Source organism: Aethalodelphis obliquidens, unplaced genomic scaffold (assembly GCF_003676395.1).
Source record: "Aethalodelphis obliquidens isolate GAN/ISIS:26980383/991018 unplaced genomic scaffold, ASM367639v1 scaffold47, whole genome shotgun sequence".
Lineage (NCBI taxonomy): Eukaryota > Metazoa > Chordata > Mammalia > Artiodactyla > Delphinidae > Aethalodelphis > Aethalodelphis obliquidens.
Genome location: NW_020837991.1, coordinates 1663952 through 1689612, shown reverse-complemented (window position 1 = coordinate 1689612; position 25661 = coordinate 1663952). Strand labels below are relative to the sequence as shown.

At 40.0% G+C, this 25661-nt stretch overlaps 1 protein-coding gene across 5 annotated transcripts in view; it reads right to left on the bottom strand.

Annotated features, from left to right (window-relative positions):
- Nucleotides 1–1623: 1623 nt before the first annotated feature.
- PLEKHB2 (pleckstrin homology domain containing B2) overlaps nt 1624–25661 on the bottom strand; it is a 49400-nt gene continuing 25362 nt past the window's right edge. For 3 of the 5 annotated variants that reach the window (XM_027082480.1, XM_027082481.1, XM_027082484.1), the window contains 2 exons: nt 16368–16476; nt 1624–4380 (listed from right to left, as the gene is read on the bottom strand). In XM_027082480.1, coding sequence (XP_026938281.1) covers nt 4244–4380; nt 16368–16476 — 246 coding nt within the window. In that variant the 3' untranslated portion in view covers nt 1624–4243. The remainder of the gene's footprint in view (nt 4381–16367; nt 16477–25661) is intronic. The other 2 variants (XM_027082482.1, XM_027082483.1) reach the window with 2 other exon arrangements.

Here is a 25661-nt window from a genome sequence, read left to right as displayed (position 1 = left end):
ACCTCAGATATGTTAAGTGAAAAAAAAAAGGATAAAACAGCATACATCAGCAGTTTTCAAGGTACGATCCAAGGAACCCTGAGGATACCCAAGACCCTTTCTGAGGGTCTGCAAAGTCCTCCCTTTCCAACTATGTATCTATGTGAGGCTGTATTTCCTTCTATACGTCAACCAAAAGACAAGTAACAACAGACTGAACGCATAAGCAAACAGGCAAATCCAGCTATTAAGCCCGATGTTAAACTTTTTCAAACGTGAAAACACTCTGCCTCACTGATTTTGTATTGGAAAATATTTTTTATCAAGTCTATTTTTTAAATATAATGGGTTTACCATTTCTTAAGAAAGTTTTCAAATTTCTCAATTTTATTTTCTAATATGGTAAATAATGATAGATATAACTCACCTTAAAGACCTCTTGGGAAGCCTCAAAAATTTAATACTGTAAAAGGATCCTGAGACTAAGAAGTTTGAGTACCACTGGTGTATATACTACCCTTATTTTGTAAAAAAGGAAGAAAAATAAGAATTTATCTTTGTACTGGCTTATATATGCATGAAGAAAAACTCATGAAGGATAAATAAACCAGTATGAGTGGTTAAGCAAAGAGAAGATAGGAAATGGGCAGATGCAAGAAACTTTACTGAATCCTTTCTTTCATTTTGAAGCTATGTGTGTGTGTGTGTGTGTGTGTGTGTGTGTGTAACCTATTCAAAAACTGAAAAAAAAAAAAAAGAGCCAGAGGCAGCAAGGGCCAGCATGATGGAAGATGAGATAAAGTCCAGCTGAAAAGTAGAAGGGCTTACAAAGGCTGTGTGCAGTGTCTCCCCTACCCGACATCCAGAAATAAGTGTCCCCAGGCAAAATACTAGAGACTTCTTCCCTAAAGAAATGAAACCAACAGACCCAGAGCTTCTAGTATGAGATTCCTAATCTTAAACTATTACAGGCAACCACACATCACAATTTAATCAAAGTCTGCAACAGGCGAGATAAACAGAAAAGCTAGCCAGGAAGAGAGTGAGGTAATGCAGAAATGAAAAAAAAATGTAAATAATTTTTTAAAACAAAACAACAAAAACACAAAGTCGTGTACCCAAAGATATTGGAGAAGTTACTGAACCCACAAGGCCAAGTAGATCTGGTTGAGGAAGATACTGTCAGTTTTTTAATAGTCATCCTAGAAGTACTGACCCCTGCGATGTTCTTGTGGAAATTACTCTCATATACACGTGGCACAGGGAAAAAGAATATGTTTTAATATCAGATGTAAATCTGTTTCAGTTACTACCTGTGCGCTCCCAAGAAAAGAATTTAACCCAGAGTAACTTGGATAATACACCCCTTATGGAGTTAATATAGGAATTTAATAAGTTATTGTTTTCTGATGTGACAATACATTCCCTAGCACTTATGGAATACTCAATAAAAGGCATTCTTATTGCCTGTGATGCAGCAGAAAAAGCTGACTGTGTTACTAGAAAATAAATGAAAAAAAAAAAACAAAACCAGATTCATGGTTGTCAGAGCGAGGGGGTGGGGATGGGAGAAACGCATGAACCGTTTTTATCTTTATAGTTTAAATAAATTGAATTTTAAAAAAACAATAGAAGTCAATGAAATATGCTTTAAGGTTAACAATCATTTAATGTATTAACATTTTCACTTATAAACATACAATTTGCATATACAGGGAAAAATAGGTTCTGAGGACACAACAGAATACTAGAGACAGGCAAGCAATCAGAAAAAAAGATCAACCCTAGGAGAAAAAAATGGAACTGCATCCCATGCTGGTGTCTACATAAACTTGGGAAGGAGAAAGATCACACAGTATCACAAGTAATGTAGAAAATAAATGTGGGCCATTCTGTCTCAATGGCAGGAACTTCTCCCGTGATCCAGATCTTGTGTCCCGGTCTGGCCCGTTTCATGAATGATGATCTGAAACAACCACTGGTCTCTCCCTTCTCTTTACATCTAAGACCCTGAATTTAACTCAAGCTAAGAAACAAGCCAACTGGCATGTGTGCAATGTCAACAGCCAACCAGTTAAAAGTACACATGGAAGTAAAATACTGACTAAACCTGAACAAGTTCCTTCCAACTCACCTTCTTGATTACCTAAGCGCTAGCATCTATGAGAGCTGGGGCCAGGGAAATGAAGTATCTCAGCCCATCTTTATACAGAGTATGCATTTCCTCTCAGGATCAAGTCACTAGTGACAGTGAACTTCCAGACTCAACTACAGTTGCCCAGTGGGACTGGCCCCGCTGGGGACAGGGATTGAAGATGGGGGGGCACACGTGTGCACGAGTTTCAGTCCATAGCTCTCCCCGTTCTGTCAGAGGGAAGCCAGGGAAACACAAGGAGACCATCTGCTTCAAAGGCGTTTCACTGACGTAACTCAGTACCAGTGGTTCCAGTAACTCCAAGTTCAAAATGATGCAACATTAAAAACTGAGTTTAGTATTTTGTAAGTAAAACATACAGCTCGAATAATGATTACCACCTGAAAAGAACCATTCTTACTACATACGATGTAAAATAACTAAAGCAACATTTTTAACCATGAAAACCAGTGTCGTCACACATCACATCTGGCAACTTTCCACCATGTCAAACATCCAAAGAGATGACAGCCAAGTATGCTTCTTTTCAGCTGGAAACAGACTCTCCAGTGTCAACAAGTGCAATAGAATTGGCTAGGAAAACACACCTGTGGTCACCACAAAGTTCATTTGGCATCTGGTTTCATACGGAGATAGATCTATTTAAGTCTGCCTTAGAGATGGAGTGGGTTGATCAGTGAAACAAAAGACTATGTATGTAACTGCCCACATAGAATAAAAACGGAATTTGTGCTACTAGGAGTGTATTTTATGGAAAATTGGGTCACATGGAGTACAGGAGTAGAGACCTTCAATGCGCTAAACTGCCTTTGTAAAAGTACATTTTTAAAAGCATGCAGGACAGAAAACTGGAATAACTGATGTTTTAAAATTTACATAAATAAAGAAGTAAGAAAAATGCACGAAGTCTTCCAGAGCTTCACACATAGTTGGGGCTCAAATTAAATGGTTTTAAGCTTCTCTGTGACATTTGAGTCAAGAATGAAAACAAGGCCAGTGTCCTGGTCAGGTGGAGTAATACCCTGAGCAGGTCATTCATGTCCTTAGGCCGCAACTCCCATCTGTAACCTGAGTCTCCCCCACCATGCCACCACCAGGGCTCCACGCACCCCAATGCTCAGGGACAGCCACAGTGCCCCAGTCCTGCACAGGACAGGAAACGGGCTCTTTAGCAGCCTTCAGAAGGGTGGGAAAGAGGACCCTCAGTGCAGCCCAATCCCCTGAAACAATAACACTGTAACTATGGCTCTCATTCCACTTTCCTCACCATTCTCTTAATATTACTTTCTCAACAAGTAGAAAACTAAGCTATAAGTAGACTGAAGTGGCAATGAAAACACTCAAACACTTAAAACATGATGCCTCTGAATAAAGCAAATCTACCTCTACACACTTGTTTGTAATTGTTTTGTCTTGTTCAAGTTTTAAATGATAAAGCCCTAAAACGCTGAGACTCAAGCCTACTCCTAATTTGGGATGTTTTCCAAGATCACTACCAAAAACAAACTAGTAAAAATAAAATGAAAAGCATCATTTTAAAGCGGGGGATCTGCCATCCCGCCCATCATCCTAAACAGTCGGTTTTGTTGGAAGCCTGCAGAGCCCCAGAGGCTGTGGCGATATCACACCTTTGCCTCAGGAAGGTTCCAGCCTACGACTCCTGAAGTAATGTGCATCCAGGTCTGGTCTGAGGTTTCAAAGTCTGGCATTAAACCAAAACAGCTGCAGTTCTTCTTGCCACAATCACTCACCACTCATACATCACGACGTTACTCGCGTAACACTAAAATAACTACCCCTTAAGCACTAAGGCCTAACTCTAAAAGGAAAATGCCCTTTCCAAACAGGTGTGTTCAAATAAGGTATTCTGAGAGTTCCATAAAAAAACTCCTAGAATGAGCCAGTGCCCCCAAATAGTCCACGTTTTAACAGCACTCCAAAGCCTTCTCCATGGTACATATATGGATTAGTTATAAGTATGATGTCACTACTTTCAAAAGAACTACTAAAACTATTATTAAAAACATTTGTAACAAACAGAAATGCCCTGCAAATTATATTATTGCACACAGGGTATCAGAAGCTATGCACATCCAGGTTCCAAGGACTCTAGAAGACCCAGAACAGAGACCCTAAGGCCATGCCTGTAGCTGCTCCAGCCAGCATGCCCAGCGCCAGGTCACTGTCATTGTCTTGATACCGCTCACGAATGATGACTTGGTTGGCAGGCTGCTGTCCATAAAGTCCTAGAAAAGAAGGAAAAAATAGGAGCAGTTTGTGAAGTCCCACATTCACTCAAAAAGATGGCTCACTTGACTGGGACCCTTCCAGAGGTTTCTCCATGCACTGCACCCCTCCCTCGGAGCGCTGGTGGGGTGACTGCAGTGAGTGCTCCCCAGCTCTCCTCCACCACAGGCGACAGTGACTGGACTTGGCCAAGTGAGGAGGACACCTCCATTTCTAAGATGGCACTAAGAGAAAATCAAGATGCGCAGCTTCCCAAGGTCCACAGTCCCAGACACTGCAGAGAGCAGAATCCTAATGGAGCTGCAACCCCCAGCCTCCAGTGTCCACTTCAGCCCCGCACATTCTGCTCATCAGGATGGCAGGCAGACAAGGAGTGTGGGAGACACACAGAGCCTAGAGACAATAGGAGAGTCAAGAATCCCCACTGACAGCTAAGAAGAAAAACCCACCTGGAAGTTAATTAGCTTCTTAGTATTCATGCAAACCGTTTTTAAATTAAACCTTTAATCTGCTAACCTAACCTGCTCTTCATTTTTAACCTTATGTCTTTATGGGGAAAAATATTTATGCTAGGGGGAAAACTTCTAAAAAGCAAACTTTAAACAAATTTAAAGTTTATTTGCACAATTAGAGTTTACAACTGGAAATGTATTGCTTGTTCTCTTCTATGCTTCACAATATATGGTCCAATAGCTAATTAGCTTTAAAATTGCTCACATATAGTGTTAACTTTCCTCCTTGACCCACTATTCCCTTAGCAGTTCAACCCTAGGAAACAGATTAATCCAATAGTGATATGTCCACGTAGATGAAGAATGGAAGTGAAACCAACAGTGACACTAAAGGCTAACATCTACAAGTGCTTACTAGTCTAAGCACTTATAGTATTACAAGCATTTACATTCATTGACTCACTTAATCCTCACAAGAACCCTATGAGTCGAGCTTCCTGTTATCCCTATTTTATAGACAGGCAAAAGTGAGGCACACGGGGGTTGAGGGCAGTATGTTTAAACTACAAAACTGGTGAACTGTAGCATTCACTATCACAGCCTTGAAATTTAAATAATTTCAATTAGGCAACTCCAACTAGTGAAATGTAATACAGTAGGAACCTGTAAGCTGACCTAATTAAAAGATCCCCTGGAGAGGAGAGGGGGAAGATGGCAGAAGAGTAAGAAGCGGAGATCACCTTCCTCTCCACAGATACACCAGAAATACATCTACACGTGGAACAACAACTACAGAACACCTACTCAATGCTGGCAGAAGACCTCAGACCTCCCAAAAGGCAAGAAACTCCCCACGTACCTGGGTATGGCAAAAGAAAAAAGAAAAAACAGAGACAAAAGGATAAGGACGGGACCTGCACCAGTGGGAGGGAGCCGTGAAGGAGGAAAGGTTTCCACACACTAGAAGCCCCTTCGCGGGCGGAGACTGCGGGTGGCGGAGGAGGGAAGCTTCGGAGCCGCGGATGAGAGCGCAGCCACAGGGGTGAGAATGGCAAAGCGGAGAGATTCCATCACAGAGGATCGGTGCCAACCGGCACTCACCAGCCCGAAAGGCTTGTCTGCTCACCCACCGGGGCAGGCAGGGCTGGGAGCTGAAGCTCGGGCTTCAGTCGGAGTGGCGGCGTGAACACAGCCTAAAGGGGCTAGTGCACCACGGCTAGCCGGGAGGGAGTCCAGGGAAAAGTCTGGACCTGCCGAAGAGGCAAGAGACTTTTTCTTCCCTCTTTGTCTCCTGGTGCATGAGGAGAGGGGATTAAGAGGGCTGCTTAAAGGAACTCCAGAGACGGGTGCGAGACGCAGCACAGGTCACTCTCCTCACCTCCCTGCCGGGGAGCCTGTCCAGCCCGCCACTGCCAGGGTTCCGGGATCCAGGGACAACTTCCAGGGGAGAACGCACGGCACGCCCCACACTCCGTAACCCTCCATTCCCCCGGCCTGAGTGAGCCAGAGCCCCCGAATCAGCGGCTCCTTTAACCCCATCCTCTCTGAGAGAACAACAGACGCCCTCCGGCGACCTACACGCAGAGGCGGGGCTAAATCCAAAGCTGAGCCCCGGGAGCTGTGCGAACAAAGAAGAGAAAGGGAAATCTCTCACAGCAGCCTCAGAAGCAGCAGATTAAAAAGCTCCACAATCAACTTGATGTACCCTGCATCTGTGGAATACATGAATAGACAAGGAATCATCCCAAATTGAGGAGGTAGACTTTGAGAGCAAGATTTATGATTTTTTCCCCCTTTTCCTCTTTTTGTGTGTATGTTTCTATGTGAGATTTTGTCTGTATAGCTTTGCTTTCACCATTTGTCCTAGGGTTCTATACGTCTTTTTTAAATTTTTTTCTTAATTATTTTTTATTTTAATAACTTTATTATATCTTACTTTATTTTATTTTATCCTCTTTCTTTCTCTCCTCTCTCTCTCTCTCTCACTCTCTCTCTCTCTCTCTCTCCCTCCCTCCCTCTCTCCTTCTCTCTCCCTCTCTCTCTCCCCCCCCTTTCTTTCTACTTTTTCTCCCTTTTATTCTGAGCCGTGTGGATGAAAGACTCTTGGTGCTGCAGCCAGGAGTCAGTGCTGTGCCTCTGATGTGGGAGAGCCAACTTCAGGATACTGGTCCACAAGAGACTTCGCAGCTCCACGTAATATCAAACGGCAAAAATCTCCCAGAGATCTCCGTCTCAACACCAGCACTCAGCTTCACTCAATATCCAGCAAGCTACAGCGTGGGACACGATATACCAAACAACTAGCAACAGAGGAACACAGCCCCACCCATGAGCAGAGAGGCTGCCTAAAATCATAATCAGTCCACAGACACCCCAAATCACACCACCAGACGTGGACCTGCCCAACAGAAAGACAAGATCCAGCCTCATCCACCAGAACACAGGCACTAGTCCCCTCCACCAGGAAGCCTACACAACCCACTGAACCAACCTTAGCCACTGGGGACAGACACCAAAAACAATGGGAACTACGAACCTGCAGCCTGCAAAAAGGAGACCCCAAACACAGTAAGATAAGCAAAATGAGAAGACAGAAAAACACACAGCAGATGAAGGAGCAAGATAAAAACCCACCAGACCTAACAAATGAAGAGGAAATCGGCAGTCTACCTGAAAAAGAATTCAGAATAATGATAGTAAAGATGATCCAAAATCCTGGAAACAGAACAGACAAAATGCAAGAAACATTTAACAAGGACCTAGAAGAACTAAAGATGAAACAAGCAACGATGAACAACACAATAAATGAAATTAAAAATACTCTAGATGGGATCAATAGAAAAATAACTGAGGCAGAGGACGGATAAGTGACCTGGAAGATAAAATAGTGGAAATAACTACTGCAGAGCAGAATAAAGAAAAAAGAATGAAAAGAACTGAGGACAGTCTCAGAGACCTCTGGGACAACATTAAATGCACCAACATTCGAATTATAGGGGTTCCAGAAGAAGAAGAGAAAAAGAAAGGGACTGAGAAAATATTTGAAGTGATTATAGTTGAAAACCTCCCTAATATGGGAAAGGAAATAGTTAGTCAAGTCCAGGAAGCACAGACAGTCCCATACAGGAAAAATCCAATGAGAAACACGCCAAGACACATATTAATCAAACTGTCAAAAATTAAATACAAAGATAACATATTAAAAGCAGCAAGGGAAAAACAACAAATAACACACAAGGGAATCCCCGTAAGGTGAACAGCTGATCTTTCAGCAGAAACTCTGCAAGCCAGAAGGGACTGGCAGGACATATTTAAAGTGATGAAGGAGAAAATCTGCAACCAAGATTACTCTACCCAGCAAGGATCTCATTCAGATTTGATGGAGAAATTAAAATCTTTACAGACAAGCAAAAGGTGAGAGAGTTCACCACCACCAACCCAGCTTTACAACAAATGCTAAAGGAACTTCTCTAGGCAAGAAACACAATAGAAAAAAAGACCTACAATAACAAACCCAAAACAATTAAGAAAATGGGAATAGGAACATACATATCGATAATTACCTTAAATGTAAATGGATTAAATGCTCCCACCAAAAGACACAGACTGGCTGAATGGATACAAAAACAAGATACATATATATTCTGTCTAGAAGAGACCCAATTCAGACCTAGAGACACATACAGACTGAAAGTGAGGGGACGGAAAAAGATATTCCATGCAAATGGAAACCAAAAGAAAGCTGGAGTAGCAATTCTCATATAAGACAAAACAGACTTTAAAATAAAGACTATTAGAAGAGACAAAGGAGGACACTACATAATGATCAAGGGATTGATCCAAGAAGAAGATATAACAATTGTAAATATTTATGCACACAACATAGGAGCACCTCAATACATAGGGCAAATACTAACAGCCATAAAAGGGGAAATCGACAGTAACACGTTCATAGTAGGGGACTTTAACACCCCACTTTCACCAATGGACATATCATCCAAAATGAAAATAAATAAGGAAACACAAGCTTTAAATGATACATTAAACAAGATGGACTTAATTGATATGTATAGGACATTCCACCCAAGAACAACAGAATACACATTTTTCTCAAGTGCTCATGGAACATTCTCCAGGATAGATCATATCGTGGGTCACAAATCAAGCCTTGGTAAATTTAAGAAAACTGAAATTGTTTCAAATATCTTTTCCGACCACAACACTATGAGACTAGATACCAATTACAGGAAAAGATCTGTAAAAAGTACAAACCCATGGAGGCTAAACAATACACTACTTAATAACGAAGTGATCACTGAAGAAATCAAAGAGGAAATAAAAAAACACCTAGAAACAAATGACAATGGAGACACGACGACCCAAAACCTATGGGATGCAGCAAAAGCAGTTCTAAGAGGGAAGTTTATAGCAATACAATCCTACCTTAAGAAACAGGAAACATCTCGAATAAAAAGCCTAACCTTGCACCTATAGCAATTAGAGAAAGAAGAACAGAAAAACCCCAAAGTTAGCAGAAGGAAAGAAATCTTAAAGATCAGATCAGAAATAAATGAAAAAGAAATGAAACGATAGCGAAGATCAATAAAACTAAAAGCTGGTTCTTTGAGAAGATAAACAAAATTGATAAACCATTAGCCAGACTCATCAAGAAAAAAAGAGAGAAGACTCAAATCAATAGAATTAGAAATGAAAAAGGAGAAGTAACAATGGACACTGCAGAAATACAAAAGATCATGAAAGATTACTACAAGCAACTCTAGGCCAATCAAATGGACAACCTGAAAGAAATGGACAAATTCTTAGAAATGCACAACCTGCCAAGACTGAATCAGGAAGACATAGAAAATATGAACAGACCAATCACAAGCACTGAAATTGAAACTGTGATTAAAAATCTTCCAACAAACGAAAGCCCAGGACCAGATGGCTTCACAGGCGATATCTATCAAACATTTAGAGAAGAGCTAACACCTATCCTTCTCAAACTCTTCCAAAATATAGCAGAGGGAGGGACACTCCCAAACTCATTCTACGAGGCCACCATCACCCTGATACCAAAAGCAGACAAGGATGTCACAAAGAAAGAAAACTACAGGCCAATATCACTGATGAACATAGATGCAAAAATCCTCAACAAAATAATAGCAAACAGAATCCAACAGCACAGTAAAAGAATCGTACACCATGATCAAGGGTGGTTTATTCCAGGAATGCAAGGATTCTTCAATATATGCAAATCAATCAACGTGACACACCATATTAACAAATTGAAGGAGAAAAACCATATGATCATCTCAATAGATGCAGAGAAAGCTTTTGACAAAATTCAACACCCATTTATGATAAAAACACTCCAGAAAGTAGGCATAGAGGGAACTTTCCTCAACATAATAAAGGCCATATATGACAAACCCACAGCCAACATCGTCCTCAATGGTGAAAAACTGAAACCATTTCCACTAAAATGAGGAACAAGACAAGGTTGCCCACTCTCACCACTCTTATTCAACATAGTTTTGGTTGTTTTAGCCACAGCAATCAGATAAGAAAAGGAAGTAAAAGGAATCCAAATCAGAAAAGAAGAAGTAAAGCTGTCACTGTTTGCAGATGACATACTATACATAGAGAATCCTCAAGATGCTACCAGAAAACTACTAGAGCTAATCAATGAATTCGGTAAAGTAGCAGGACAGAAAATTAATGCATAGAAATCTCTGGCATTTTTATACACTAATGATGAAAAATCTGAAAGTGAAATCAAGAAAACACTCCTATTTACCATTGCAACAAAAAGAATAAAATATCTAGGAATAAACCTACCTACGGAGGCAAAAGACCTGTATGCAGAAAATTATAAGACACTGATTAAAGAAATTAAGGATGATACAAGTAGATGGAGAGATATACCATGTTCTTGGATTAGAAGAATCAACATTGTGAAAATGACTCTACTACCCAAAGCAATCTACAGATTCAATGCAATCCCTATCAAACTACCACTGGCATTTTTCACAGAACTAGAACAAAAAATTTCACAATTTGTATGGAAACACCAAAGACCCCTAATAGCCAAAGCAATCTTGAGAACGAAATACGGAGCTGGAGGAATCAGGCTCCCTGACTTCAGACTATACTACAAAGCTACAGTAATCAAGACAGTATGGTACTGACACAAAAACAGAAATATAGATCAACGGAACAGGAGAGAAAGCCCAGAGATAAACCCACGCACATATGGTCACCTTATCTTTGATAAAGGAGGCAGGAATGTACAGTGGAGAAAGGACACCCTCTTCAATAAGTGGTGCTGGGAAAATTGGACAGGTACATGTAAAAGTATGAGATTAGAACACTCCCTAACACCGTACACAAAAATAAGCTCAAAATGGATTAAAGACCTAAATGTAAGGCCAGAAACTATCAAACTCTTAGAGGAAAAGATAGGCAGAACACTCTATAACATAAATCACACAAGATCCTTTTTGACCCACCTCCTAGAGAAATGGAAATAAAAACAAAAATAAACAAATGGGACCAAATGAAACTTCATTGCTTGTCAATGCTTTTACACAACAAAGGAAACCATAAACAAGACCAAAAGACAACCCTCAGAATGGGAGAAAATATTTGCAAATGAAGCAACTGACAAAGGATTCATCTCCAAAATTTACAAGCAGCAGCTCAATAACAAAAAAACAAACAACCCAATCCAAAAATGGGCAGAGACCTAAATAGACATTTCTCCAAAGAAGATATACAGACTGCCAAGAAACAGATGAAAGAATGCTCAACATCATTAATCATTAGAGTAATGCAAATCAAAACTACAATGAGGTATCACCTCACACCATCAGAATGGCCATCATCAAAAAATCTAGAAACAGTAAATGCCGGAGAGGGTGTGGAGAATAGGGAACACTCTTGCACTGCTGGTGGGAATGTGAATTGGTACAGCCACTATGGAGAACAGTATGGAGGTTCCTTAAAAAGCTACAAATAGAACTACCATATGACCCAGCAATCCCACTACTGGGCATATACCTTGAGAAAACCATAATTCAAAAAGAGTCATGTACCAAAATGTTCATTGCAGCTCTATTTACAATAGCCAAGAGATGGAAACAACCTAAGTGTCCATCATCAGATGAATGGATAAAGAAGATGTGGCACATATATACAATGGAATATTACTCAGCCATAAAAAGAAATGAAAGTGAGTAATTTGTAGTGAGGTGGATGGACCTAGAGTCTGTCATACAGAGTGAAGTAAGTCAGAAAGTGAAAGACAAATACCATATGCTAACACGTATACATGGAATCTAAGAAAAAACAAATGTCATGAAGAACGTAGGGGTAAGATGGGAATAAAGACACAGACCTACTAGAGAATGGACTTGCGGATATGGGGAGGGGGAAGGGTAAGCTGTGACAAAATGAGAGAGTGGCATGGACATATATACACTACCAAACGTAAAGTAGATAGCTAGTGGGAAGCAGCCGCATAGCACAGGGAGATCAGCTCGGTGCTTTGTGACCACCTGGATGGGTGGGATAGGGAGGGTGGGAGGGAGGGAGATGCAAGAGGGAAGAGATATGGGAACATATGTATATGTATAACTGTTTCATTTTGTTATAAAGCAGAAAGTAACACACCATTGTAAAGCAATTATACTCCAATAAAGATGTAAAACAAAAAAATGTTTAATCCACATTTAAAAAAAGAAAAAAAAAAAGATCCCCTGAAAATTCTAAATCTGCATTCCCTCCGTTAGACCCCCAGAGGGATCTCCTCAATGCATGCCCAGGAGCCAACTTCTTCTGTTCCTACCAGGGAGCTAAGTCCTTTTTTTAAAAAAATAAATTTATTTATTTATTTATTTTTGGCTGCATTGGGTCTTCGCTGCTGCATGCGGGCTTTTCTCCAATTGCAGCGAGCGGGGGCTCCTCTTTGTTGTGGTGCGCAGGCTTCTCATTGCGGTGGCTTCTCTTACTGTGGAACACAGGCTCTAGGCACGCAGGCTTCAGTAGTTGTGGCGCACGGGCTTAGTTGCTCCGCAGCACGTGGGATCTTCCCAGACCAGGGATCGAACCCGTGTCCCCTGCACTGGCAGGCGGATTCTTAACCACTGCGCCACCAGGGAAGTCCCAGGAGCTAAGTCCTTAACAAAGTCAACTAGGGACATTTCCAAGTTGTACTTATTTTAATTATCTAATTTAACTAAACTTTACATAAATGATCAAAACACGAATGTAGAAAAGACAGATACTGTTTCTATGACAATTAAGTTAGATACTGTAGGAAAGTCTAAATAAAGGCAAGTAACTTTTACAAATTATCATCAAACCAACGAATTGAGTAAACAATAAAAGATGGGGGAGGAGACACCAAGAATCACAAAATCTAGAGGTCTGCTCTCAGACTTGGCCCTGGAAACTGTAGTGCAATTATGTGTCACATGAGTACCATCTCTGTAAGAGAGAAACAGAGGACTCTAACCAAAGGAGCCAACTCAAACCAAAGACCTCAAGCCCACAACAAGAGACAGCTGAACAAATGTCCACTAATGTGGGAAAATTAAAACAGAATACTTCTAGTGTGTACACAGCACTCTGAGCACTTTTAAATTGGCTGCCCGGCCACCAGTCCCCAATCATATTAAAGAGAAGGCCTTTAACCTTCTCTGCACGACCAGGGCCTCTAAGGACACTGCAAGGCAGTGTGTCATGAAGCTGGCAAAGCACCGGAGTATCTTAGACGGGCTGACTGAAGAGCTCCTGTCTGGTTACCAGCACGATGCTGCAGTGGGACGACCACTACTGAGCAGCCCTTCCACAGCAAGCACCCTGCTAGCTGGTCACAGCACAAATGCCGAATGCCTATGGACTGCACTCAGCCCTCAGTAGCAAGTATGCTGAGGTGGCCCCAAGTGTGCTGTCTCTTTTTTCATCATCAAAGTCAAAGGCAAGGATGGAATCCTATGTACAGAAATTCCCTTCACAAGCACAAGCACAGAACTTCTGCTTTTGTACAGAATTAGAAACAGCTGGGATTATCCCAGTCTGTGGCCTAGGGGCTGAATAAAAGACTGGTTCTCATCAGACGATTAGGCTAGGGCTTAAAAACCGACCACCAACCCCAAAATACATGGGGAAAAAAATAATTCATACAAGGGAAAATCTAATTTGTAAACAACTGTACAATGTTTATCTTTGCCAGTCATCATACAAATGTAAACTAAAGCAACCTGACTCCATGTTAAGACCTTATCAAAACTTTCAGGGCTTCCCTGGTGGCACAGTGGTTGAGAGTCCGCCTGCCGATGCAGGGGACGCGTGTTCGTGCCCCGGTCCGGGAAGATCTCACATGCCGTGGAGCGGCTAGGCCCGTGAGCCATGGCTGCTAAGCCTGCGCGTCCAGAGCCTGTGCTCCGCAGCGGGAGAGGCCACAACAGTTAGAGGCCCGTGTACCACAAAAAAAAAAAACCTTTCAGAGCACAACAACAGGTAATCTTTATGGGACTACAGAGAAACCAGTATATCACTAACTCCTAGTGGCATTATAAACTGATGAACTATTCTGGAAATTAACTTGGTAAATGGTATCAAGACTTACTGTAATACTGTCAGATGAAATGATATAAAGTCTGAATTTCCCTCAAAACAATCCAGAGGTGGGGAGAGAAGGTACAGGTGAAACAAGATGTGGTAACTGTTGAAGCTGGTAACAGGCAAATTTGACAGTTCATTTACTGTCTCTACTTTTGTGTGTTTGAAAACTTTTATAATTTTTTAATGGTATCAAAAGAAACAAAAATGTTTTTGCCCTTTGACATATTAATTTAATGTAGAGAAATCAGAAATGTATTCTAAGACATATTTAACAGGAATGAAAAAGAAAATGATTAGAAATATTCAAAGCAATATCTACAATAGTAAAAATGAAAAGAAAAAAGTAATAAAGGCTTAACTAATAATACATCACCCCACATGACAGTATGCAATCATTAAAAATACTTAATGGGCTTCCCTGGTGGCACAGTGGTTGAGAGTCCGCCTGCCGACGCAGGGGACACGGGTTCGTGCCCCGGTCCGGGAAGATCCCACATGCCACGGAGCGGCTGAGCCCGTGAGCCATGGCCGCTGAGCCTGCGCATCGGAGCCTGTGCTCCACAACGGGAGAGGCCACAATAGTGAGAGGCCCGCGTACCGCAAAAAAAAAAAAAATACTTAAGAAGATTATGTAGCACTCTGAACAAAATACATAAAATTTTATTGATAAAATGAGAATAGAATGCAAAAAGTAATGTAAGATAACAAAGATGAAACAATTATTTTACATGGGGAAAATAATTCAAACAAAAATAGTTGTGCTAGGATTAGAGGATAGACAGTTCATTTTTCAGCATCATTATTTTATCAATTTTCAACTTGACATGAAAAAAAAAAATCAAGCAAGGCAGAATCCTTCAGTCTATGCTAGATGAGTGCACTGCATCAGATTCCAGACACAGATAACAGGAGAAACTCTCTTGTATTAGGTGCTAATGCATGGGAAACCAAAGTAACCACCACTAACCAAAAGGACACTTTGAGTCTGGGGCCGGCCAAATCCAGAGACCCCGTGGCAGGCCCCTTGGCTTCTCTGCGGCATTAATATCAGTGACCACACACCCTTCTGGTAACACACTCTCCTTCTACTGCTTCTGCGTTAAGGCACTGTGCTAGGTTTGCTCACAGCCACTTAGAGTTCTGATCTCTTGGAAAGCTCTGGGCTCCCATTCCAGTCTATTCACCAACTCACTCTCCTGTGTGTCACTCTGACAAGCAATATCCACTGTGACCTGCCCCTGCCTGACTTCACCTGCTTATTGGGGTCTGGGTGTGGCCTCACTCTTCAGGCCATCAGGCACGTAGCTCTGGTCCCTCTTGCCCTGGTTGTAGGCGCCAGCATATTCATGCACCTCCGCCCTGTAGACTTCCCCTGACCATGCTGCACCTAGGACTTGATGCCTCCTACACAGGCCAGTCATTCATACCTAACAACTTGTTTCGGGTGAGGTGGAAGATGAAAGGAACCCATTAAAAGCCCAGAATAAACATAAGCCCTCCCAGGCCTCTACTTCACCTGCAAAATGGAACATCACACCTAAGTAGTGATAATTTTTGAAGGATATTACCAGAAGGAAATAAAAGAGAAAGATTACCTTTTATCCCTTAAAATGGGTCTCTTAGTTTGGTTGCTTCTTAATGTAAATGAATTTCAGTAAGTACAAATTCTCTTCTTGGGGATGAATCTGGATACAATAGTGAAGTTTTAAAAATGAAGCCCACTCTAACTTTTGTGAAGCAGTGTGAAGATATATATATATATTTTTTTTAAGTAGTGGAGTGATTTCTAGTCTAACCAGAAGAAACATAGCTCACCTTAAATTGAGAAATAAAAATTCTTCAGGCTTTATTGATCTACTCACTAAATGAAGAGAAACAAGGAATGAAAGGCTGGCATAAGTTACCTGCATATGGGTACTGGTAGGGTACAGCATAAGCCTGCCCATTTGCAGCATAGACAACTTGAGTTCCTGGCGGGTATGCACCACTGTATGGACCATAGCCATATGCCTGCTGAAAAGATATAGGCCCATTAGAAATACAATTTTGAAATTTCAACATCCATTTATAATAAAAACTCTCAACAAAGTGGGTATAAAGAGAACATTCCTCAATATAATAAAAGCTATATATGACAAGCCCATAGCTAGCATCATACTCAATGGTGAAAAACTGAAAGCATTTCCTCTAAGATCAGGAACAAGACAAGGATGTCCACTCTCATCACTTTTATTCAACATACTATTGGAAGGCCTAGCCAGAGCAATTAGACAAGGAAATAAAAGGCATCCAAACTGGAAAGGAAAAAGTAAAACTGTCACTACTTGCAGATGACAGAATATTATATATAGAAAACCCTAAAGGCTCCACAAAAAAAACTGTAAGAATAAATGAATTCAGTAAAGTTGCAGGATACGAAATCAACATACAGAAACCTGTTGCGTTTCTATACATTAATAACAAACATTCAGAAAGGGAAATTAAGAAAACGATCCCATTTACAATTGCATCAAAAACAATAAATTATTAACGTATACACACTACTATATATAAAATAGATAATCAACAAGGACCTACTGTATAGCACAGGGAACTCTACTCAATACTCTGTGATAACCTATATGGGAAAAGAAACTGAAAACGAATAGATATATGTGTATGTATAACTGAATCACTTTGCTGTACACCTGAAACTAACACAACATTGTAAATCAACTATACCCTAATATAAAATAAAAATTAAAAAGCAAAACAAAAACAAACAAAAAAACAATAAAATACCTAGGAATAAATTTAACCAAGGAGGTGAAACGCCTGTACACTGAAAACTATAAGGCACTGATGAAAGAAACTGAAAATACAAATAAATGGAAAGATATTCCAAGCTAATGGATTGGAAGAATAGTTAAAATGTCCATACTATCCAAAGTAATCTACAGATTCAATGCAATCCTTAACAAACTTCCAATGGCATTTTTTGCAAAAACAGGACAATCTTAAAATTTGTATGAAACTACAAAAGACCCAAAATAGCCAAAGAAAGAAGAATAAAGCTGGAGGCATCATACTCCCAGATTTCAAACTATACTACAAAGTAATCACAACAGTATGGTATTGGCATAAAAACAGACACACAGATCAATGGAACAGAAGAGAGTGCCCAGAAATAAACCCAAGTGTATATGGTCAATTAACTTACAACAAAGGAGCCAAGAGAATACAATGGGGAAAGGACAGTCTCTTCAATAAATGGTGCTGGGAAGAGTAGACAGCCACATGCAAAAGAATGAAACTAGACCACTATCTTATACCATACACAAAAATTAACTCAAAATGGATTAAACATGTAAGACCTGAAATCATAAAGCTCCTAGAAAAAAACAAAGGTGATAAGCTCCTTGACATTGGTCATGGTGATGATTTTTTGGATCTGACTCCAAAGGCAAAGGCAATAAAAGCAAAAATAAATGGGGGACTACATCAACTAAAAAGCTTCTGTACAGCAAAGGAAACCACTAACAAAATGAGAAGGCAACCTACTGAATGGGAGAAAATATTTGCAAATCACATATAGGGAACTCATACAACTCAACAGCAAAAAAATAACCTGATTAAAAAATGGGCCGAAGAACTGAATAGACAACTTCCCAAAGAAGAAATACAGATGGCCAACAGGCACATGAAAAGATACTCAACATTACTGATCATCAAGGAAATGCAAATCAAAACCACAATGAGGTATCACCTCACACCTGTTAGAATGACTATTATTAAAAAGACAAGAGGGCTTCCCTGGTGGCACAGTGGTTGAGAGTCCGCCTGCCGATGCAGGGGACACAGGTTCGTGCCCCGGTCCGGGAAGATCCCACATGCCACGGAGTGGCTGGGCCCGTGAGCCATGGCCACTGAGCCTGCACGTCCGGAGCCTGTGCTCCACAATAGGAGAGGCCACAACAGTGAGAGGCCTGTGTACCGCAAAAAAAAAAAAAAAAGACAAGAAATAACAAGTGTTGGCACGGATGTGGAGAAAAGGGAACCCTCATACACAGCTGACAGGGATATAAATTGGTGCCTCCAAAAAGGAAAACAGTAATGGAAGGAAGTTCCTGAAAAAATTAAACATAGAACTAACAGTTGATCCAGCAATTCCACTTCTGGGTATTCATCCAAAGGAAACAAAAACATTAACTCAAAAAGATATCTGTATCCCCATGTTCACTGCATCATTATTTACAATAGCTAAGATATGGAAACAACCTAAGTGTCCATCAGCAAATGGATAAAGAAGATGTGGTCCAAATATACAATGGAATATTATTCTGCCATTAAAAAAGGACATCTTGGGGGCTTCCCTGGTGGCACAGTGGTTGAGAGTCCACCTGCCAATGCAGGGGACACGGGCTCAAGCCCTGGTCTGGGAAGATCCTACATGCCACAGAGCAACTAAGCCCGTGCACCACAACTACTGAGCCTGCGCTCTAGAGCCCGTGAGCCACAACTACTGAAGCCCATGCACCCAGAGCCCATGCTCCACAAGAGAAGCCACCGCAAAGAGAAGCCCGCACAAGGCAACAAAGAGTAGCCCCCGCTCACCACAACTAGAGAAAGCCCACGTGCAGCAACGAAGACCCAATGCAGCCAAAAATTAAATAAATTAATGAATAAATCATGGGGATATAATATACAGCATGGTGACTATAGTTAATACTACTATACTGCATATTTGAAAGTTGCACAGAGGGTATGTATTAAAAATTTCAACACAAGAAAAAAAATTCTTTATGGTGACAGATTTTAACTAGACCTAGTGCAGTGATTATTTTGCAATATATACAAATACAGATCATTATGTTGCATATCTGAAACTAATAAAATGTTGCATGTCAATTATACCTCAATTTTGAAAAATACGATTTGGAAACCACCGGGAATATATTAAAATTGGTTCTCCAAGTTGCAGTCAATAAAGTTTGACCCTCTATTAAAAAAATAAAGAACATGACGGGACTTTCCTGGTGGTCCAGTGGCTAAGACTCCGCGCTCCCAATGAAGGGGGCCCAGGTTCAATCCCTGGTCAGGGAACTAGATCCCGCACACATGCCACTACTAAGAGATCATTCCCATGTTGCAACTAAAGATCCCGCACACCGCAACTAAGACCTGGTGCTGCCCAATAAATAAATAAATATTTTAAAAATAATAACAATAAATAAAGAACATGAGACAGTGTGCTTATGCCCTTTGTTTTAAGATCCTAAAAAAACAAACCCACAACTGGAATCTACTTTCAGGCTGTAAAATAAAGTAGGTGGAAAACACAACAAAAAAGAGAACTGGACTTGCCAGAGATTCCAATTTCATTTCAGCTGTACCACTAACTTGACCTTCAGTAAGTCATCTAACTACTGTAGGCCTTGTTTTGTTCATCTCTGAAATGATCAGTTTGGACCAGGTGATAAACGAGATTCATCCAAAGCCAGTTTTCTCTTGGTGAAGCCAGCCTAGCAGCAAAACCCTCCCCAGCCCAATTACCAGCAGTTCCTGGCAGGAGAATATAAAAGACTGATACCGGGGGGTCTGAGGTCTGAGGCCTGGGCAGGTGACTGGCAGTTTTCCACAAGGACATGCCTATGAAAGGGCATTGCCAGAAATGGGCAGTGGACTGCCTCCACTGACCAAGTAAAGGACTACCGTATACTGGGAAATACGGAGATGAAAGGCCTGACTTTCTTTATGAGCTCACAGGTGGTGACAGGGCAGACATGTTTACAGACAATTACAATTATTGTCATTATGTGACAAAGGCTATACACAGGGGAGAACAGGGAGCTATGGCCTGGCAAATACGTATGTAGATCTAAACCTGTTATCTTACAAGAGCAGGAGACAGAATGTATGCTTCTGTAAGACAGAATAGACGCAGACGTTGTTTTCCCTATTCTTCCTTCTAAGTACAACTGAAAACCCTGGACACGATACATACAACAAACACAAGGAGACTCTGAAAGGTAGAGAGAAAGCAGGTGACTGTCTAGGGACTTCATGACCCTAAGAAGGACACACAGTGAGTTCCCTGGGTTTTCTTTTTGCCTCCTACATCCGACTGGATAATGTAGAAGCGGCAACCAAGAAATGCCAACGTGTGCAGACCTTTCTTGGTCTGCCTCAAGGAAAGCCTGCTGTCTCTACCCAAAGAGCCTAAGAAGGAAAAGGCCAATCTGGCAAGAGAGACCATTTTCACTCCAGCCAAACAACACAAAAATAGCTGTGGCTATTACTCCCACCAGCAAAGTCCAGTATGGAGAAAGACACTCTCCCACCCCCATCTCAAACAGTGTCAGAGAAGGCCAAGTGGGAAGCTGGGAATTTCATCGCTACCAGATGGAAACAGGCCACCTCCAGTCCCATACCACAGTGTCAGTGGAGACCATGCAAGGAGCCAGAACTCCCATCTCTGCCCGGCAGAAACAAGGTGCCCCTTCCTGTCCTGCTGGAGTAGGATCAACAGAGACCCAGTGGAGAGCAAGTACTACCACAACCTCTTATCAGTAACCATAGTATCAGTGAAGGCTAGTGGGGAGCAGCAGGGAAAGTCTCTCCAACTCCCAGGCAGGCTGGTGTCAGCAGAGGCCTAGAGAAGGGCCTGAATTCCCAGCCCTCTCAGCAGTGACAATGAGCCAGTGTCAAATGGGACCCAGGGGACAACCTGGACTTCCACCGTTACATGAAGGAACAAAGCAGACGCCCTCTTCACCCAGCAGAGGAGCATTAGGAGGAAGTCTGCTAAAATGCAAGACTTAAGTAGATTCAGTCTTATAATATTTAAAATGTCCAGGTTTTGATAAAGAATAATTCGTCATACCAAGAACCAGGAAGATCTCAAACTGGATGACAAAAGACAACAAAAGAGACCAACACCAAGATGACAAAGATGTTGGAATTATCTGGGAAGGATTTTAAAGCAGCTATCATTAAAATATTTCAATAAGTAAGTAAGAACATGTTTGAAATTCATAAAAGAAACAGGAAGTCTCCACAAAACCAGAAAAATATCAGGAAAAACTATATAAAGATATATATCAAGAATAACCAATGAAAATTTTAGAAATATAAAAATAGCTAATAAATTATTCAATGAATGGACTCAACAACAAATAGAGATGACAAATAATCAATGAACATGAATATAAAGAGTAGAAATTACCTAATTAGAACAGAGAAAAAGCAGATTGAAGAAAAAAATGAACAAAAACTCTGAGACATGTGGGACACCTAACATCTGCGTCATCAGTTTCATTAGAGAAAGAGGGTGGGTCTAAAACAACATTCCAGAAATAATAGGTTAAAATTTCCCAAATTTAGCAAGAAACATAAACCTACGTATTCAAGAAACTGAATGAACACCAAATAAGATAAATCCCCAAATACACACATCAGAGTCAAACTTCTGAAAACTAAAGACAAGGAAAGTAGCCAGAAACAATGCACTACGTACACGGGGGAAAAAAATTCAAATGATAGCAGATTTCTAATCAGAAATCAGGAGAGCCAGAGGAAATAGCACACATTTATCAAGTGCTGAAAGAAATGTCAACTCAGAATTCTATACTACTGAAAATATTCTTCAGAACAAAGATGAAATTGAGACATTCTCAGATGAAGGAAAACTGAGGATCTGTTGCCAGCAGATCTATCCTAAGAGAGTGACAAAAGGAAGTTCACTAAACAGTAAATAATAAACGAAATCTTGAAACATCAGGAGGTAAAAAAATATGGTCAAAGCAGAATACATGTAAACATAATAAAAATCACATCTTGATTTTTCTAATAAGTTTGACAGCTGTAGCAAAATCTATAACACCATCTAATATGGTTCTCAATACATGTAAAAGAAATACTTAAAACAATTATACCATAAAATGAGAGAGAAAGAAGGAATTTAGAGGTAATGGTTTGATACTTCACTGGACTGGTAAAATGTGAACACCGGACTTTGAAAAATATGTGTACATGTATAATGTAACAACTAGAGCAACCATTAAAATAGCAATACAAAGAGATACTCAAAACATTACAGATACATCAAAATGTAATTCTAAAACATGTTCTATGGGAATTCCCTGGCAGTCCAGTGGTTAGGACTCTGCGCTCTCACCACCAAGGGCCTGGGTTAGCTCCCTGGTCGGGGAACTAAGGTCCCACAAGCCGTGCAGTGCAGCCAAAAAATAAATAAAAGTAAAAATAAATAAATAATAAGATAAAATAAAACATGTTCTAGTAACTCACAAAAAGCTTAAGTGAAAGAACATACAGAAATGAAAAACAGAACCAAAGGAAAACAAAAAATAAAATGGCATACTTAACGTATCAAAATTACATCATATGCAAATGGTCTGTGGGGAAGGTTAAGAGTGATGGTGTTTAAGGGTACAAACTTGTAACAAGTATTAAATAAGCCTTGAGATCTAATCCATCATATAATGAATATAGACAATAATATCATGCTTTAATTATGTAGTGTAATAAATATTGCTACATTTGCAATCATTTACAATATATAAAGGTATCAAAATAACATATAGTACACCTTAAACTTACACAATAAAAAAATGTAAATGGCCTAAATATACCAGTTACAAGATAGAGATTTGTCAGATGGGGGGATGAGGGGATGACCCAACTATATGCTGTCTATAAGAAACTTCAAATGTAATAAGTATGTTGAAAGAAAAAAGATGGGAAAAGAGATATCATGCAAACATTAATAAATAGGAAGCAGAAGTGGCTACATTAATATCAGATAGAGTAGACATGAGACTAAAGAAAATTATCAGAAACAGAGAAGAACATAACATAATGATAATAGGGTTAATCCACCAAGAAAATATAAGTGTGTATGGACCAAATGACAGAGCTGCACACATAAATTAGACAACTTATATAAATGAAAAGGACCAATTCCTCAAAAAGTATAAAATACCACAACCCATTCAGTATGAAATAGAGAATGAATAGTCCTGTAACTATTAAGAAAACAGAATTTGTAATTTAAAATATCCCCCAAAAGAAATCTCCAGGCAGGCCCAGACAGTTTCACTGGAAATGTCTACCAAATGATTAAAGAAGAATTAACATCACTTCTACACAATATCTTCTAGAAAATACAAGAGCATGGAACAGTTCCTTAACTTCTATAAAGTCAGTATCACCTGATAACAAAATATAACAGAGTACAAAAAAAGAAAACTACAGACCAATATCCCTCATGAATACAGTTGCAAAAACTCCTAATAAATATTAGCAAACATAGAATTCAGCAATAAATAAAAAGAATTATACACCACAACCTAGTGAGATTTATTCCAGGGATGCAAAGCTGGTTCAGTATTCAAAAATCAGTGTAACCCACCATATTTAAGTTTAAAAAAAAAAGGTTTAAAAAAAAATCACATGACCAAATCAATTGATGCAGAAAAGGTATTTGACAAAATCCAACACCCATTCATGGTAAACACTCAGAAAACTAAAAAAAAGAAGGACTTTCTTCAACTTGACAAACAACATCTACAAAAGACATCACACTTAGTGTGGAAAAACTGAACGCATTCCCCGTAAAATCAGGAACAAGGCAAGAATGCCTGCTCTCACCACTGCTCTTCAATATAATATTGGAAGTTCTAACCAGGGCAATAAGGCAAGGCAAGGCAAGGAAATAGAAGGTACACAGACTACAAAGGAAGAAATAACTCTATTTGTAGATGACATGACTATCTATGTAGTATATTCCAAAGAATCTAAAATAAAACACTTGGACTTCCCTGGTGGCACAGTTGTTAAGAATCCGCCTGCCAATGCAGGGGACATGGGTTCGAGCCCTGGTCCAGGAAGATCCCACATGCTGTGGAGCAACTAAGCCCACGTGCCACAACTAATGAGCCTGCACTCTAGAGCCCGCGAACCACGGCTACTGAAGCCTGCGCACTTAGAGCTCATGCTTGGCAAGAAAGAGAAGCCACCACAATGAGAAGCCCACGCACTGCAAACGAAGAGTAGCCCCCGCTCGCTGCAACTAGAGAAAGCCCGTGCACAGCAACGAAGACCCAACACAGCCAATAAATAAATAAATTTATAAAATAAAATACTTATAGAACTAATAAGTGAGGTTAGTAATAAGCTCACAGGCTACAAGATCAACATATAAAAATCAACTGTTTTTCTATATACTAGCAATAAACATGGAGAAAATGAAATTTGAAATACCATATACAAAAATTCAAAAAAAAGAGAAATATTTAAGTATAAATCTAACAAAAAACATACAGGATTTATATATTGAAAGCTACAAAATGCTAGTGGAAAAAAATCAAACAGGATCTAAATAGACAGTCCATTTTCATGGATTGGAAGCTCAACATAATAAAGATGTCAATGCTTCCCCCAAAAACCTGATTTCTATCAAAATCCCAGAAAGATTTTGTTGTACATTTAGACAAATTTACATGGAAAGTAAGTGGAATCAGAATAGCTAAAAGAATTCTGAAAAGGAAGAATGAAGTGGGGGGAATCAGCCTACCCAATCTCAAGACTTATTATTGATATATAGCTACAGTAATCAAGTCTGTGTGGTATCAGAGGATGGAACAGACAGAGAACCCAGAAACAGACACACATAAATACAGCCAACTGATTTTTTACAGAGATGCAAAACCAATTCCAGAAAGGATTCACAGTCTTTTCAACAAATAGTGATGGGACAATTGGACATCCATATGCAAAACAATAAAAGAACCTCAACATAATCCTCTCACCTTATTCAAAATTAACTGACAACAGAAAAGACTCGTGTATAAATCCTAGGACTATGAAACTTGCAGAAGATAACATAGGAGAAAATCTTGGGAAACTTGGTCTAGGTGAAGTGTTAAACATGACAACAAAACACAGTCCATAAAAGGAAAAACTGATAAATTGGACTGCATCAAAATTAAAAACTCTGTGAAAGGCACTGTCAAGAGAATAAAAATATATGCTACTGATCACATATCTGACAAAGGATTCCTATCTCAAACATATATATAAGAACTCTCAAAACTCAACAATAAAAATATAATAAAACAAGTAGAAAATGAGCAAATGACATGAAGACACATCTCACTGAACAGGATATATGGATGGCAAGTAAGCACATAAAAAGATGT